The 14,651-nt window shown below is 41.6% G+C and overlaps 1 protein-coding gene across 1 annotated transcript in view; it reads left to right on the forward strand.

The window, feature by feature from the left end:
* The window catches only part of LOC107656940 (tyrosine-protein kinase receptor Tie-2-like), a 37,026-nt gene that overhangs the window by 5,047 nt on the left and 17,328 nt on the right, over positions 1 to 14,651 (forward strand). Inside the window, exons 2-17 of the mRNA XM_016444893.1 lie at positions 932 to 1,234; positions 1,338 to 1,448; positions 1,723 to 1,878; positions 4,715 to 4,846; positions 8,280 to 8,417; positions 8,741 to 8,863; positions 8,959 to 9,104; positions 9,222 to 9,366; positions 10,191 to 10,349; positions 10,921 to 11,055; positions 11,124 to 11,399; positions 11,733 to 12,041; positions 12,908 to 13,068; positions 13,314 to 13,524; positions 13,614 to 13,724; positions 13,828 to 14,018. Coding sequence (XP_016300379.1) covers positions 932 to 1,234; positions 1,338 to 1,448; positions 1,723 to 1,878; positions 4,715 to 4,846; positions 8,280 to 8,417; positions 8,741 to 8,863; positions 8,959 to 9,104; positions 9,222 to 9,366; positions 10,191 to 10,349; positions 10,921 to 11,055; positions 11,124 to 11,399; positions 11,733 to 12,041; positions 12,908 to 13,068; positions 13,314 to 13,524; positions 13,614 to 13,724; positions 13,828 to 14,018 — 2,807 coding nt within the window. The remainder of the gene's footprint in view (positions 1 to 931; positions 1,235 to 1,337; positions 1,449 to 1,722; positions 1,879 to 4,714; positions 4,847 to 8,279; positions 8,418 to 8,740; positions 8,864 to 8,958; positions 9,105 to 9,221; positions 9,367 to 10,190; positions 10,350 to 10,920; positions 11,056 to 11,123; positions 11,400 to 11,732; positions 12,042 to 12,907; positions 13,069 to 13,313; positions 13,525 to 13,613; positions 13,725 to 13,827; positions 14,019 to 14,651) is intronic.

Genomic DNA, 14,651 nt, shown 5'->3' on the forward strand with positions numbered 1-14,651 from the left:
TTAATCTGTATATCTGTATTTATGTTCTACTGTTAGTGTTATCTGTATGCACCAAGGGTCTGAGAGTAACGCAATTTCAATTCTCTGTGTGTATGTGCTGTACATGTGGAAGAATTGACAATAAAGCAGACTTGACTTGACTTGACTTGACCCTAACCTTTAGACATTTCTGTGTTGCTTCAGCACATTTACAGCCTTCTACAGAACCAGAACATATAGATTAAAACTCTTCTGTGGGTTTCAGAGTCTGATTCTTCACTCATGCCTCCAGTCGGCTGGATTTGTGTCTCTGTCATGGACCAGTAGTTGTATGCCAGGATTTCAGTTTTGGTGCATTCAGTGTTTTATGTGGTCAGAGTTGCTAAAGTGTTTGAGTCCTGGAGTGATTTTATGGGTATTACAACACAGAGAGAGTTTTAAAACCACAAGCATTAACTCCTACCTCAGAGTCAGCATGAGTCTCCTATTGTGTAAACCACATAAAACAGGCGTAACATCACCTCATTTCAATGCCATAATGAATTTGTTTGCACATTACTTGGAAAAATTGTTGAGAATTGTTGAGGACTGTTGTCAGTGTTGGATGGTATGATTCAGAATTGCATCAGTTGTGTTCATTTGGCTTAGTAACAGAAGCTTAATTTACTCAGCTAGACAGAGTTACAGCAGAAGAACACATTTACACAATACAGACAATAATATGAGTAGTAAATGTACAGAGGTGAGTTAGATACAGGGATGAGCAGATAGAACAAGCTGAAATGTAACACATCGATATGATTGTACATGTCCTGTAGCACTGAGTGGAGATGTTGCTGTGTCACTAGAAGAGCTCATTGAGGAGGTTCATGAGTGGTTTTGTAGGACAGTCCGAAACCAGAACAGCTCTTTGACTCATTAAATAATGATGATTCCTGTCATGTTTCCGCAGGCAGCGCTCTTGATATCTCAGACGTGACTCTGATCAATCCGGACCCGGTCATGTCCTCGGGGTACTCGCCGTCTCTCCGGTGTGTGAGCAGCGACTGGACCGTTTCTGGCACCGGATCGCTGAGTCTGGGCCACGAGTATCCCGATCAGGAAGCTCATGTCCTGAGCACTGAACCGGACAGAAGCCACCACTCCGCCGCTAAAGTCACCTGGATGTCCCGCAATCACACCTTCGGAGCTTTTTACTGCCAGCTCAAAAACTCTAGCAGGAGTAAAATCTACACCTACAAGATGCTCCATGAAGGTAATAACACTGACATGTGAGCGGTGCTTTGGCTCCTCTGAAGGGAAAGACTTGTTTGGATATGCATACACTGAGGGGGTTCAACTGTTTCTTTTTCCTTCAGCTGCTTTCCTCCCTGAATCTCTGACAATCACTGTTAATGAAGGTGAAGACGTTAACATCTCTTTCTCGAGAAAGACATATTTACCAGAGGACACAATCATCTATAAAAACGGTGGGAACTCTGAACACTTAATAAACAATATTAACAAACATCTGTGCCTTGTTTTATAGTAAAGTGTCTTGAGAAGTTAAAGTCTCTATACAGGCACTATAAAGATTTTAAACTTTTATAATTAATTATTTGCTTCTATTTATTTTGACTTACAGTTTCAGTTTTACATGTGTTCAGCATTTACCACATAATCCTTGATTTTCTGGCAAAACATCAAGAATATCAGTAACATTATAGTTTTTGTTGTTCTAGCTGTTGTTGTTTTGTTTTTCAGGAAATTTTGAAAATGCGTCACCCAAAGAGGACAATATGGATGTAATAAATTACCCAATAATCGATGCAAAAGCCCAAATTCATGCTGGTATATATGCGATCCGTTACATTTCTGGAGCTCCGTTCAGCTCAGCAATAACCCGACTGATCGTCAGGAGTAAGTCCTTCAGTTCATGCTCTCTTACCAAACACTATCACTCTCGGTAAAGTGTCCAGTAATGTCAAGTCACCTTTATTTATACAGCGCTTTTAACAATACAGATTGTGTCAAAGCAGCTTTACAGTATTAAATAGGAAAATAGTGTGTCAATAATGCAAAAGGACAATAGTAAACATTACATTTTCAGTTAAAGGCAGTTCATCATTGAATTCAGTGACGTCATCATCCAGCTCAGTTCAGTTTAAATAGTAGGTGAATTAAGGGTGATTGGGACATAAGGTCAAATGGGACAGTATAACTATACAGAATTTATTTTCTCACCTAATTAGTCCTAGGTGTAAGACCACATAATTAAAATGGGATGCCCTCATTCGAGTGACATCATGTAGGTGGGTGGAGCATGCATCAAACAGGAAGTGAGGAACTGAGGAAAATGACATAAGCTTTTGCTAGTTTTCATAATAAGGCCCTAAAATTGTCATAGCTACTCTATTATACAAACTTTTGATGGAAATAAATATGATGCACTACTTCTACAAAATCAGTAAAAAAAAGTGTTAATATCATGTTTCTATTTTCCGAATTAGGTTGTTTTTATTTTGTCCCATCCACCCTAACACAGTTTGGGTGGATGGGACAGCATCATTTTGGTTGATTGGGACAGTGCTTAAAGGCTTTGCTAATTAAGAAAATGATTTACCTTGCAATAAAGAACCACTGTATATGCTCTGCCCTAAATCAGTGGTTTCCAACCGTTATTTATGCAAGCCCTAATCAACCACAAAAATATTAATGAACTAGCTAGATGTTTGCTCAAATAAAAATGCTGAAATAGAAGCGTTTTGAAAATAGAAGCATTATAGATAAACTTTTTTTTTTAATGTTTTTTGTTGCAGTAATACACTCTATTCATGTTTCTGTTAAAGGTTTGTGCAGGTTAAATATGTTTGTCAAACAGTTAATTGGTGATGGGGCCACCCAACAATTTTTTGTTTTTGTTGTTGTTGTTTTTTTTGGACCTGAAGCATTTTTATTTTTATTTTTTACTTGTCTAATATTTGATTTTTAAATGTTTTCAATGACTTTTGGACTTCAAGCCTTCTTTTCCCTCAGTTACATGTGTTGTATTGTATGAATTTTGGATGGATTTATGAAGTGAGAAATAAAGTTGAACAGAAATAAACATGGGCTCTTAATAATGATGAACAGAAAATGAAATATTGCATATAAAATTTTATTAAAGTATGAACTAACTTGTGCAATACAGTAAATATTCTTACACTACCCTAAATCAATGAAAAATTGTGCTGTCCCAATCAGTGGCTTTGGACGGCGATTGCAGGGAGGGTGGGACGTTCGCTTTCAGTGCTATCAGGCTAAAGTTAGCATTTTCCAAGATCTCCTATTGCACCTTTAACATCTTCAGTATTACAGAAATATACCATGTGTTCAGCTGATGTTTTAATTTATGGCAAGAAACCTTGCTCATGTTGGAAATTCACAAACTGTCCCAATCACCCTTAAAGGAACACTCCACTATTTTTGAAAATAGGCTCATTTTCCAACTCCCCTAGAGTTAAACAGTTGAATTTGACTGTTTTCGAATCCATTCAGCCGATCTCCGGGTCTGGCGGTAGCACTTTTAGCTTAGCTTAGCATAGATCATTGACTCTGATTAGACCGTTAGCATCTCGCTCAAAAATGACCAAAGAGTTTCGATATTTTTCCCATTTAAAACTGGACTCTTCTGTAGTTACATCGTGTATTAAGACCGACGGAAAATGAAAAGTTGGGGCCGATATGGCTAGGAACTATACTCTCATTCCGGCGTAATAATCAAGGAACTTTGCTGCCGTACCATGGGTGCAGCAGGTGCAATGATATTACACAGCGCCTGAAAATAGGCTAACTTCCGTCAACATAACCAACGTGACCACCTGCTTGCACAGGGAGCGTGCTGGGGACTATTTTCATGTGGTAAAACTCAACTGTTTAGCTCTAGGGGAGTTGGAAAATTAGCCTATTTTCAAAAATAGTGGAGTGTTCCTTTAATTCACCCATCTGTGCAATCAAGTCGACGATACCGCTGGAAATTAAGTGCCACCAACTAAGCAAGGAACCAAAACTCCATCGGTGACAGAATGGAGAAAAAAACTGAAAAAAATGTGTAAAATCTATGCACTTGATGTTTAAATCACAAGTGTCATGATCATAAAGATTAATAACTCTAGCCCTCACTGTAAGCCGCACTATAGATATTTCACTACTGGCCATTATGTTGGTTAAATGCTCATTTAGTGATTCGTGGATTTGTGAATCCTAATAAGTCTTTACTCTCCAGCACGATTAGGCTGCTTAAAACTGTTTGCTGGATGTGCATCTCTCACTGTATCATGTTCACTGAATGTCTTGATTTATTTATTGTAATAAATATGTGATGAATAAACACAATGAATCATTCCCCCGACCTGAACGCAATAATTCTTAATGAAGAGATTATTAAAGATTGTTAAAGAAGTCTGCAGTCAGTCTTCTGCATTATTCAGTGATCTGCTGGTGTCTGAAGACATGAAATAAAAACACATAATATTGACTTCAAACACATTTCTGATCTGTTCTATACGCGTCTTTTCAATGATTTGCTCATCTGTTGAGCTCATGGTTTTGAATTATATATATATTTTTTCAAATATGAATGTTAAAATATTGATCAATGTTTTTAACAGCGCTGAAATGATTAGTAATGATTTTCTGTCACAAAGTTAAAGAAGTGTAAGTGTTTTCAGCAGAATGTGAGCTTCTGTTGAGTAACGGTGAGTTGCGTGGTTAACAGGTTGTAAGGCTGGTTTATGGGGAGCAGATTGTATGAAATCGTGTCTGTCCTGCGCTAACGGAGGCTTGTGTGACGATGTGACGGGAGAATGCATCTGCCCTCCGGGGTTTAAAGGACCCACCTGTGAAACAGGTAACACTCTTTGCTCATTTACTCAGGTCACATTTATTACAGGGGCCATGTTTAAGTCACCCTTGGGAGTTTATGAATCACACCCTATTTTGACAGGTTTTTTAGGTTTTAAAAATTTTTAGTGATGGTCGTAGATAGATTATTTTACTGTGGAAACTCTCCAGTCCAAAAAGCATTTAGCTGAAAGTAAACTGAACTAAAAACAACTCTTTCTGAATAATTCAGTTTTCTGAATGAGTGATTAATATATGATTGGTCAATGGCACTTGTAGGAGAGTAGGAGAGATATTTCGGCAGCGTCTGTATTCACTGTTAGGCTGCTGAGACGCTGCTGGTGGTTGTGTGTTTGGGGAGTAGTGTTTGATGTGTGTTGTGTGTTTGATGTGTGTTGTGTTGTGTGTGTGTAGTGTTTGATGTGTGTTGTGTTGTGTGTGTGTAGTGTTTGATGTGTGTTGTGTTTGTAGTGTTTGATGTGTGTTGTGTTGTGTGTGTGTAGTGTTTGATGTGTGTTGTGTTTGTAGTGTTTGATGTGTGTTGTGTTGTGTGTGTGTAGTGTTTGATGTGTGTTGTGTTGTGTGTGTGTAGTGTTTGATGTGTGTTGTGTTGTGTGTGTGTAGTGTTTGATGTGTGTTGTGTTGTGTGTGTGTAGTGTTTGATGTGTGTTGTGTTGTGTTGTGTGTGTAGTGTTTGATGTGTGTTGTGTTGTGTTGTGTGTGTAGTGTTTGATGTGTGTTGTGTTGTGTTGTGTGTGTAGTGTTTGATGTGTGTTGTGTTGTGTTGTGTGTGTAGTGTTTGATGTGTGTTGTGTTGTGTTGTGTGTGTAGTGTTTGATGTGTGTTGTGTTGTGTTGTGTGTGTAGTGTTTGATGTGTGTTGTGTGTGTAGTGTTTGATGTGTGTTGTGTTGTGTTGTGTGTGTAGTGTTTGATGTGTGTTGTGTGTGTAGTGTTTGATGTGTGTTGTGTTGTGTTGTGTGTGTAGTGTTTGATGTGTGTTGTGTGTGTAGTGTTTGATGTGTGTTGTGTTGTGTTGTGTGTGTGTGTGTTGTGTTGTGTTGTGTGTGTGTAGTGTTTGATGTGTGTAGTGTAGTGTGTTGTGTGTGTTGTGTTTGATGTGTGTTGTGTTGTGTGTGTAGTGTTTGATGTGTGTAGTGTAGTGTGTTGTGTTGTGTGTGTTGGTGGTGTGGTGTGTTGTGTGTGTTGTGTTTGATGTGTGTTGGTAGTATTTGATGTGTGTTGTGTTGTGTTGTGTGTGTGTAGTGTTTGATGTGTGTAGTGTAGTGTGTGTGTTGTGTTTGATGTGTGTTGTGTGTGTAGTGTTTGATGTGTGTAGTGTAGTGTGTGTGTTGTGTTTGATGTGTGTTGTGTGTGTAGTGTTTGATGTGTGTAGTGTAGTGTGTGTGTTGTGTTTGATGTGTGTTGTGTGTGTAGTGTTTGATGTGTGTAGTGTAGTGTGTGTGTTGTGTTTGATGTGTGTTGTGTGTGTAGTGTTTGATGTGTGTAGTGTAGTGTGTGTGTTGTGTTTGATGTGTGTTGTGTGTGTAGTGTTTGATGTGTGTAGTGTAGTGTGTGTGTTGTGTTTGATGTGTGTTGTGTGTGTAGTGTTTGATGTGTGTAGTGTAGTGTGTGTGTTGTGTTTGATGTGTGTTGTGTGTGTAGTGTTTGATGTGTGTAGTGTAGTGTGTGTGTTGTGTTTGATGTGTGTTGTGTGTGTAGTGTTTGATGTGTGTAGTGTAGTGTGTGTGTTGTGTTTGATGTGTGTTGTGTGTGTAGTGTTTGATGTGTGTAGTGTAGTGTGTGTGTTGTGTTTGATGTGTGTTGTGTGTGTAGTGTTTGATGTGTGTAGTGTAGTGTGTGTGTTGTGTTTGATGTGTGTTGTGTGTGTAGTGTTTGATGTGTGTAGTGTAGTGTGTGTGTTGTGTTTGATGTGTGTTGTGTGTGTAGTGTTTGATGTGTGTAGTGTAGTGTGTGTGTTGTGTTTGATGTGTGTTGTGTGTGTAGTGTTTGATGTGTGTAGTGTAGTGTGTGTGTTGTGTTTGATGTGTGTTGTGTGTGTAGTGTTTGATGTGTGTAGTGTAGTGTGTGTGTTGTGTTTGATGTGTGTTGTGTGTGTAGTGTTTGATGTGTGTAGTGTAGTGTGTGTGTTGTGTTTGATGTGTGTTGTGTGTGTAGTGTTTGATGTGTGTAGTGTAGTGTGTGTGTTGTGTTTGATGTGTGTTGTGTGTGTAGTGTTTGATGTGTGTAGTGTAGTGTGTGTGTTGTGTTTGATGTGTGTTGTGTGTGTAGTGTTTGATGTGTGTAGTGTAGTGTGTGTGTTGTGTTTGATGTGTGTTGTGTGTGTAGTGTTTGATGTGTGTAGTGTAGTGTGTGTGTTGTGTTTGATGTGTGTTGTGTGTGTAGTGTTTGATGTGTGTAGTGTAGTGTGTGTGTTGTGTTTGATGTGTGTTGTGTGTGTAGTGTTTGATGTGTGTAGTGTAGTGTGTGTGTTGTGTTTGATGTGTGTTGTGTGTGTAGTGTTTGATGTGTGTAGTGTAGTGTGTGTGTTGTGTTTGATGTGTGTTGTGTGTGTAGTGTTTGATGTGTGTAGTGTAGTGTGTGTGTTGTGTTTGATGTGTGTTGTGTGTGTAGTGTTTGATGTGTGTAGTGTAGTGTGTGTGTTGTGTTTGATGTGTGTTGTGTGTGTAGTGTTTGATGTGTGTAGTGTAGTGTGTGTGTTGTGTTTGATGTGTGTTGTGTGTGTAGTGTTTGATGTGTGTAGTGTAGTGTGTGTGTTGTGTTTGATGTGTGTTGTGTGTGTAGTGTTTGATGTGTGTAGTGTAGTGTGTGTGTTGTGTTTGATGTGTGTTGTGTGTGTAGTGTTTGATGTGTGTAGTGTAGTGTGTGTGTTGTGTTTGATGTGTGTTGTGTGTGTAGTGTTTGATGTGTGTTGTGGTGTGTGTAGTGTTTGATGTGTGTCGTGTTGTGTGTGTTGTGTTTGATGTGTTGTGTTGTGTGTAGTGTTTGATGTGTGTTGTGTTGTGTGTGTTGTGTTTGATGTGTTGTGTTGTGTGTAGTGTTTGATGTGTGTTGTGTTGTGTGTGTGTTGTGTTGGATGTGTGTTGTGTTGTGTGTGTAGTGTTTGATGTGTGTGGTTAGGTCGTGGTATTGAAGGTGGAAGAGAGCGCTGTACATTCACTCCCCCCACCTACAATCCCTGCTGGTACGAGACTCGAACCCACAACCTTTGGGTTACGAGTCCGACTCTCTAACCATTAGGCCACGACTTCCCCAAGTCGTAAGTCAAACACGTGTGTGTAGTGTTTGATGTGTGTTGTGTTGTGTGTGTAGTGTGTAGTGTTTGATGTGTGTGTAGTGTTTGATGTGTGTTGTATTGTGTTGTGTTGTGTGTTGTGTGTGTAGTGTGTAGTGTTTGATGTGTGTTGTGTTGTGTGTGTAGTGTGCGGTGAGGGCCGCTTCGGCCGGAGCTGTAAGGAGCGCTGTGTGGATGGAGTCTGTCGTTCTCTGCTCTTCTGTCTCAGAGACCCGTACGGCTGCTCCTGCGCGTCTGGATGGAGGGGCTTTAACTGCAGCGAGGGTGAGATGAAATCCTGTAGAGTTTAACACACAGGAGGAAGTTTAATTTAATATTCTGTCTGAATGCTAGTAATAATGGTAGTACTCTGAACTAGTTTCGCTGAAGGTGTTCTGAAGTGTGTGCAATGAAAATAAACACTTTACAAATATTTTGTTCAAATATTGCTTGTAACTCTCTTTATTTTGATGAAATAGCATGTGAATTGTGTTTTATTGCTCTAATCTGAAGTGAAGTGTGAAGAAGAAGTGATTTTTCTATATTATTATGATTATTTATTAAGATACATTGAGGAGGCATGTGATTTAGTGCTCTTGTGATTCCAGCCTGTCCAGCCGGTTATTACGGCGCCGACTGTAAACAGAAGTGCGAGTGTGAACAGAGCAAATGCAGTCGCTTCAGAGGATGTGTGTGTGAAGGCAGGCACGGAGCTCGCTGTGAGAAACCTGGTAAAACTCATTTATTTCAAAGAAAAAAGAAACCGTCCTGTGTTTCTGGGAGATCTCTGGGCTGAATCCTGGTCTGCTTGTGATTTCTTTGAAAGACACGAGACCTGTTATCGTGAGCAGTCTGAGAGACATCGAGCTCAACTCAGGCATCACATACAGAGTCAACTGCTCTGCGTCAGGCTGGCCCGCTCCTTTACACGGGGAAATAACCCTGGTCAAACCGGACAAAACCATTGTCTATGTGAGTCTCGTCTCAATAACATCACCAATGCACTCGCACCGTTTCACACACCGTGAGCTTTGATCTGCTTGAGCCGCTGCGTTGTTCCTGAAACGCCTCTTCTTTCGTTTTTCTCAGGCAGTGGACACACAGACGGAAAATGATAAAACGACGTCAGCATTCAGGGTGGAGAAGATCAGTGTGTCGGCCGCTGGACGCTGGTCGTGTCAAGTGAAGACCAAACACTATCAGGAGGAGAAAGAATTCATTGTGAACGTTAAAGGTGAGATTCTTCAAAGTTCCCCAAGGTCTGTCTCTATTTTCCTCCCAGCTAAATTTCCAAACATTCACAACATACTGTGTTTCAGGAGCCAAAAGGTTATATGGCTATGAAATTAGCAATGTCCATAGTGGGAATATTAGCTGTAAATATTTAACATGGCAACAGTAAAAGTATGAAAAAAAACATTTGTAGACAAAATAGCCTCTCCAAGATTGCAGGATTTTTTTCAGTTTGCCTATAGAATCACAAAAATGACTAAACTGAGAAAGGGCATTAGATTACAATCCTGAATGTGTCCCTTCATGTTGGTGTTACGATTGCTCTGTCGGGGTTAGATCCTGGAGGATTAGAAAACAAAAGTCTGTGTTTCTCTAAAGGCGTCTCTATGTGTAAAAACTGCTCTGACATTGAAAAACCCGCTCCTGCTCTGGATCCACTGCACAATGCATAGGTGACACAAACTGCCTAATGTGCCATACAACATTATCATGGCATTCAGACCACTGATTGTGACTAAAATAATAAATGCCACCTCTGTGTCACATTAAACAATTTTTGTTCATTAAATGTGGCTTCTGGGTTGACTTCACAATGTTAAGATGGCTTAGCTATCAGTGCCTTATGTTCATAAATACATGACTTTATAAGGAAATTCACTGCAGCCCCAATCTCAGTGACCTCAAATGTAGAAAGTTTGTACAGTCTAAAGCTGAAGATCACAGGTGTGCGAGCAATATCAAGAGAGGAATATGTGTTTCCATTAGTTTTGCTGTAGGTAATGCATTAATGACTTCATTACTCAGCTGGCACGTCTCTGTTTTCAGTTCCTCCGCAGCCCCAGAATCCTCCGCTCCTGAACGACAGCGGCCCGCATCACCTGCTGCTGCTGCTCAATAAAGAGCCCTACACCGGAGACGGGCCTGTCACCTCAGTCAAGCTCATCTACAAACACACCAGCTCATCTACATGGAGAAGCGTGGAGGGTAACGGCACTTCATCGGCATGCGTTTGTGTTACTGCATACAGCAGCTGGAACATTTCATACCCGAGGTTACAGGTCACTGTGTTGCTCTTGGCAGACTGTCTAGTGTAATAAATATTTCCATTGTGCAATAAATTACAAAAAGGTGATGGAAATGTGATGAGCTGAACATATTTCTGATCGCTGTCAAATACAGAAGATATTATGACTAGTCAGAAGAATGCGGGTGAAGTCATTGCTCCGGAAGGGCCTTTCATTTCACAGCAGAGGAAAAGCACATGACTGTTTCCAGAATCACTGACCTCATCTGATGCTTGTGTTGTTTCACTTCATGCAGGGGAATCTTCTTTATTAGCTAAATGTGTTTGTACAACTAATGAAGAACACTGTTGTTTAGTTCTGGGTGCGTGCATTAGAAAACAGTCTAAACATATTTGTGTCTTTGGCTCATTGTTCTTGCTGATCGGACTGATACTCAAAACGTGGAAAATCGTTAGAAAACTGTGAAACTGTGTTTGAAGTAGATAGCAGATATGGATTAAAAGAGACACGTTTCTCCATGTGTTCCACAGCGAGCGGCTCTCTGGTGAGGTTGGACAACCTTTCTCCCATGACCCAATACACCACACAGGTGCAGCTGAGTCGCCACGGAGCGGGCGGAACCGGCCAGCCTGGACCCGAAGCCACTTTCTCCACGCAGATGCTCGGTAAGAGCTCAAACACAGCCTCACGTTCATCACACGGCAGGATGATAAAACACCTGTGTTTGTCTCAGAGCTCCCCGTGGGTGTGAAGCTGAGCCCCGTCAGTCAGACCGTGCTGCTCCTGTCGTGGGACGCCACTCCTGCCGAGGAGGACTGGAGGTACGAGGTCACGTGTCAGCAGGCCGGAGCTTCGGGAACCGAGAGGAGATTCCAGCTCGCGTCGAACTCCTCCGACCTCCGTCTGAACGAGCTGAAACCCAGACGCAAATACCAGTGCAAGGTGAGGACGAGCAGCAGCGCCGTGGGACAGGCCTGCCCCACCGTCAGTGCCTGGACACTGAGCAACCGTAAGGATGCCTTTGTGCCTCTCACTTTTTTTTTTAGCTAGCAGCCATATGTATTGATTCCTGTCATCACTGGCGTGTCATCACATCTACACACACGCTACACAGCACTGATAGATCTGTGTCTCCTCTGAAAGCTCTCTTGTCCATCAAAGTCACAGCGCTGTTCAAAATAGTTTCATAGCAAATTCAGAAAACGATGAGACAGTTAATGCCAAAAACAATCAAGCAGTTTTGCTGCCTACTATATATTTCTTTATGTGAGTGTACTGTATGTATGCGGATGAGTTGGATATACTAGTGGAGTTATTGATTGGTTATGCGGTGATCCATCAGAGCTTCCTCCTCCTCCTGCCAACATCTCCACCTGTAACATCAGCGACTCCTCAGCCGTCATCACCTGGTCGGTGGCCGAGGGTCACTCCATCTCCAGAGCCATGATCCGCTACCAGCAGACGGAGCAGACGGAGTACAGTCAGCAGGTGGAGCTCGGCGTGCAGGACCAGACCAGCATGCGCTTCCAGCTCAGGGGTCTGAGGGAGGACAGCACCTACCAGCTGGAGCTCTGGAGCGTCAACAACATGGGAGAGAGTGTGGAGAGACCACAGATCACCCTCAAGACGCTGCTGCCGCAGGAGAGCTCACGTGAGTCTGTGCGCTGAACCGCTGAGTGTTTCCTATGAGATGCATGTGGTGTGTTCATCCAGTGTCATCCCAAATCTTCCAGTAGGATTCACTACTGGAGTGAGAGTCCGGTCCTCTAGTAAAGCCGTGTCATTTCAGCTTGAATATATTTTCTTTTTCTCTGCCTCAACTCCCATCTGTCTCTAATTGGCCAAGATGTTATGCTGTGTGCACTCTAACAGGGATATTAAAGGGATATTGTTCTGTCATCATTTACTCACTCGATTGCTATTCTAAACCTGTATAACTTTCTTTCTTCTGTAGAAAATTAAAGAAGATATTTTGGGAAATGTCTAGAAAACTTTCTTAAATATATTCTTTGGTGTTCCACAGAAGAAAGTCAGTCAGGGAGAGTAAATAATTACAGAAGCAGCATTCATTAAGTCTTCACTAGTGCAGCTTCATAAAGGAGCTCATGTGAGCATCTGAAACATAGAATGAGGATGAGACACACTGAGAGAGTAACACTGCCCTCTACAGGCACGGATCACTTACTGTTTATAATGATGGAAGTCAGCGTTAAATTTGTGGTAATATATCTTCTGCATGTGACAAGAACCAATGAAATACAGTGTCGCTCATAACCAGGTAAACACTTTATGTGGATATTTATAGTGGATGTATATTGATCAAAATGAGCAATAATGTGCAGGAAGAAAGACAAACCTTTATTAAAGATGAACCATTATTAACATTTAACATTAGCATTTCATTTAACAAGTTACATTATTTAACACTTGACAGGCGAAGTTAATTTTCATAAATATTTATATTTGTTCAGCACTATAAAATGCTCCAAATGACAGTGATTGTAAATTGTCTTTCAGAGCTGCACAGGTTCCAGGCTCACGGTAACATGCTGTTCTATGCGATCCTGGGCTCCGCCGGCATGACGTGCATCACTATCCTGCTGGCCTTCTGCATCGTCCTGCAGCTCAAGAGAGCCTCTTTCCATAGTCACATGGTGCAGGCCTTCCACAACATAGCGGTGAGAGACCGACCTAAGTTCAGCGTTCCCACTGACCGTATGCATTCATTTACAGATCTATCACAGTAAAAATCAGCTGAATTGAGTCACAGCTTTATCTCTATAGCAGGGTTAGGGTTCTCACACTAGCACTTGGCCGTACAGCAGAGTTTAGCTCCAGTTCAGAGTTTGGATCCTTCAGTAGCTGCTTCAGGTGTGTTGGAGCTAAACTCTCCTGTAAACATCGATCTCTCCTGTGCTCACAGAGAGAGGAGCCTGTGGTCCAGTTTAGCTCCGTGCCGCTGAACGTGCCCAAAAAAGTTCCCAACTCCAGCCAGTCTGTGGCCTATCCCACCCTGGAGTGGAGCAACATCAAGTTCCAGGATGTGATCGGAGAGGGAAACTTTGGGCAGGTGCTGAAAGCCCGCATTAAGAAAGACGGCCTGAGGATGGACGCGGCCATCAAGAGAATGAAAGGTGAGGTGAATTCAAAGAAAAGAGTCAGTATGTATGTTAGCAAGTGCTCGATTTCTCTCACAATGTCTCATTCTCTGTCTGAACCATAGAATATGCCTCTAAGGACGACCACCGAGACTTTGCCGGGGAACTCGAGGTCTTGTGTAAACTGGGTCATCATCCAAACATCATTAACCTTCTGGGAGCGTGTGAACACAGAGGTGTGCGCCTCAACTCCCACAGACGTTTGCTGATCTCCTGCAGATCTCCGATACGACGCGCCTGTGTTCGAGAGCTCATTCACACTGTCTGCTTCTACTGCAGGTTACCTGTATCTGGCCATTGAATACGCTCCTCACGGAAACCTGCTGGACTTTCTGCGTAAGAGCCGCGTGTTAGAGACGGACCCTGCCTTTGCCATCGCTAACAGCACCGCGTCCACGCTCTCCTCGCAGCAGTTACTGCACTTTGCTGCGGATGTGGCTTGTGGCATGGACTTCCTGAGCCAGAAACAGGTGAGCGTGGAAAACACTGTCTAAAAAAATATGAAAAAGTTCTGCTGGAAATCCTCACAGATACCATTTCTCTCTAAGGATACTGCTTTTTCTAGTATCTTTGAGATAGTCTGTAATTAACTAATTATCTAGGATCAAGTTGTGGTTTTTTAATGAGAGGCTTAATAACAGCCAGTTTGAAGGTTTTGGGGACATATCCTAATGACAATGACGAATTAGTAATATTCAGAAGAGGATCTATGACTTCTGGAAGCACCTCTTTTAGGAGCTTAGATGGAATAGGGTCTAACATACATGTTGTTGGTTTAGATGATTTAACAAGTTTATACAAATCTTCCACTCCTATAGTAGAGAATGAGTGGAATTGTTCCTCAGACGATCTATAGCAAGCTATCTGATGCGATACTGTAGCTGACGGCTGCATGGTTACAATTTTATCTCTAATAGTATCGATCTTAGAAGTAAAGTAGTTCATAAAGTCAGTACTGCTGTGCTGTTGGGAAATATCAACACCTGTTGATGCTTTATCTTTTGTTAATTTAGCTGCTGTATTGAATAAATACCTGGGGTTATGTTTGTTGTCTTCTAAAAGAGACGAAAAGTAATCAGATCTAGCAGTTTTTAATGCTTTTC

Source organism: Sinocyclocheilus anshuiensis, unplaced genomic scaffold, assembly GCF_001515605.1.
Source record: "Sinocyclocheilus anshuiensis isolate Anshui unplaced genomic scaffold, SAMN03320099.WGS_v1.1 scaffold4445, whole genome shotgun sequence".
In the NCBI taxonomy this organism is placed as follows: domain Eukaryota; kingdom Metazoa; phylum Chordata; class Actinopteri; order Cypriniformes; family Cyprinidae; genus Sinocyclocheilus; species Sinocyclocheilus anshuiensis.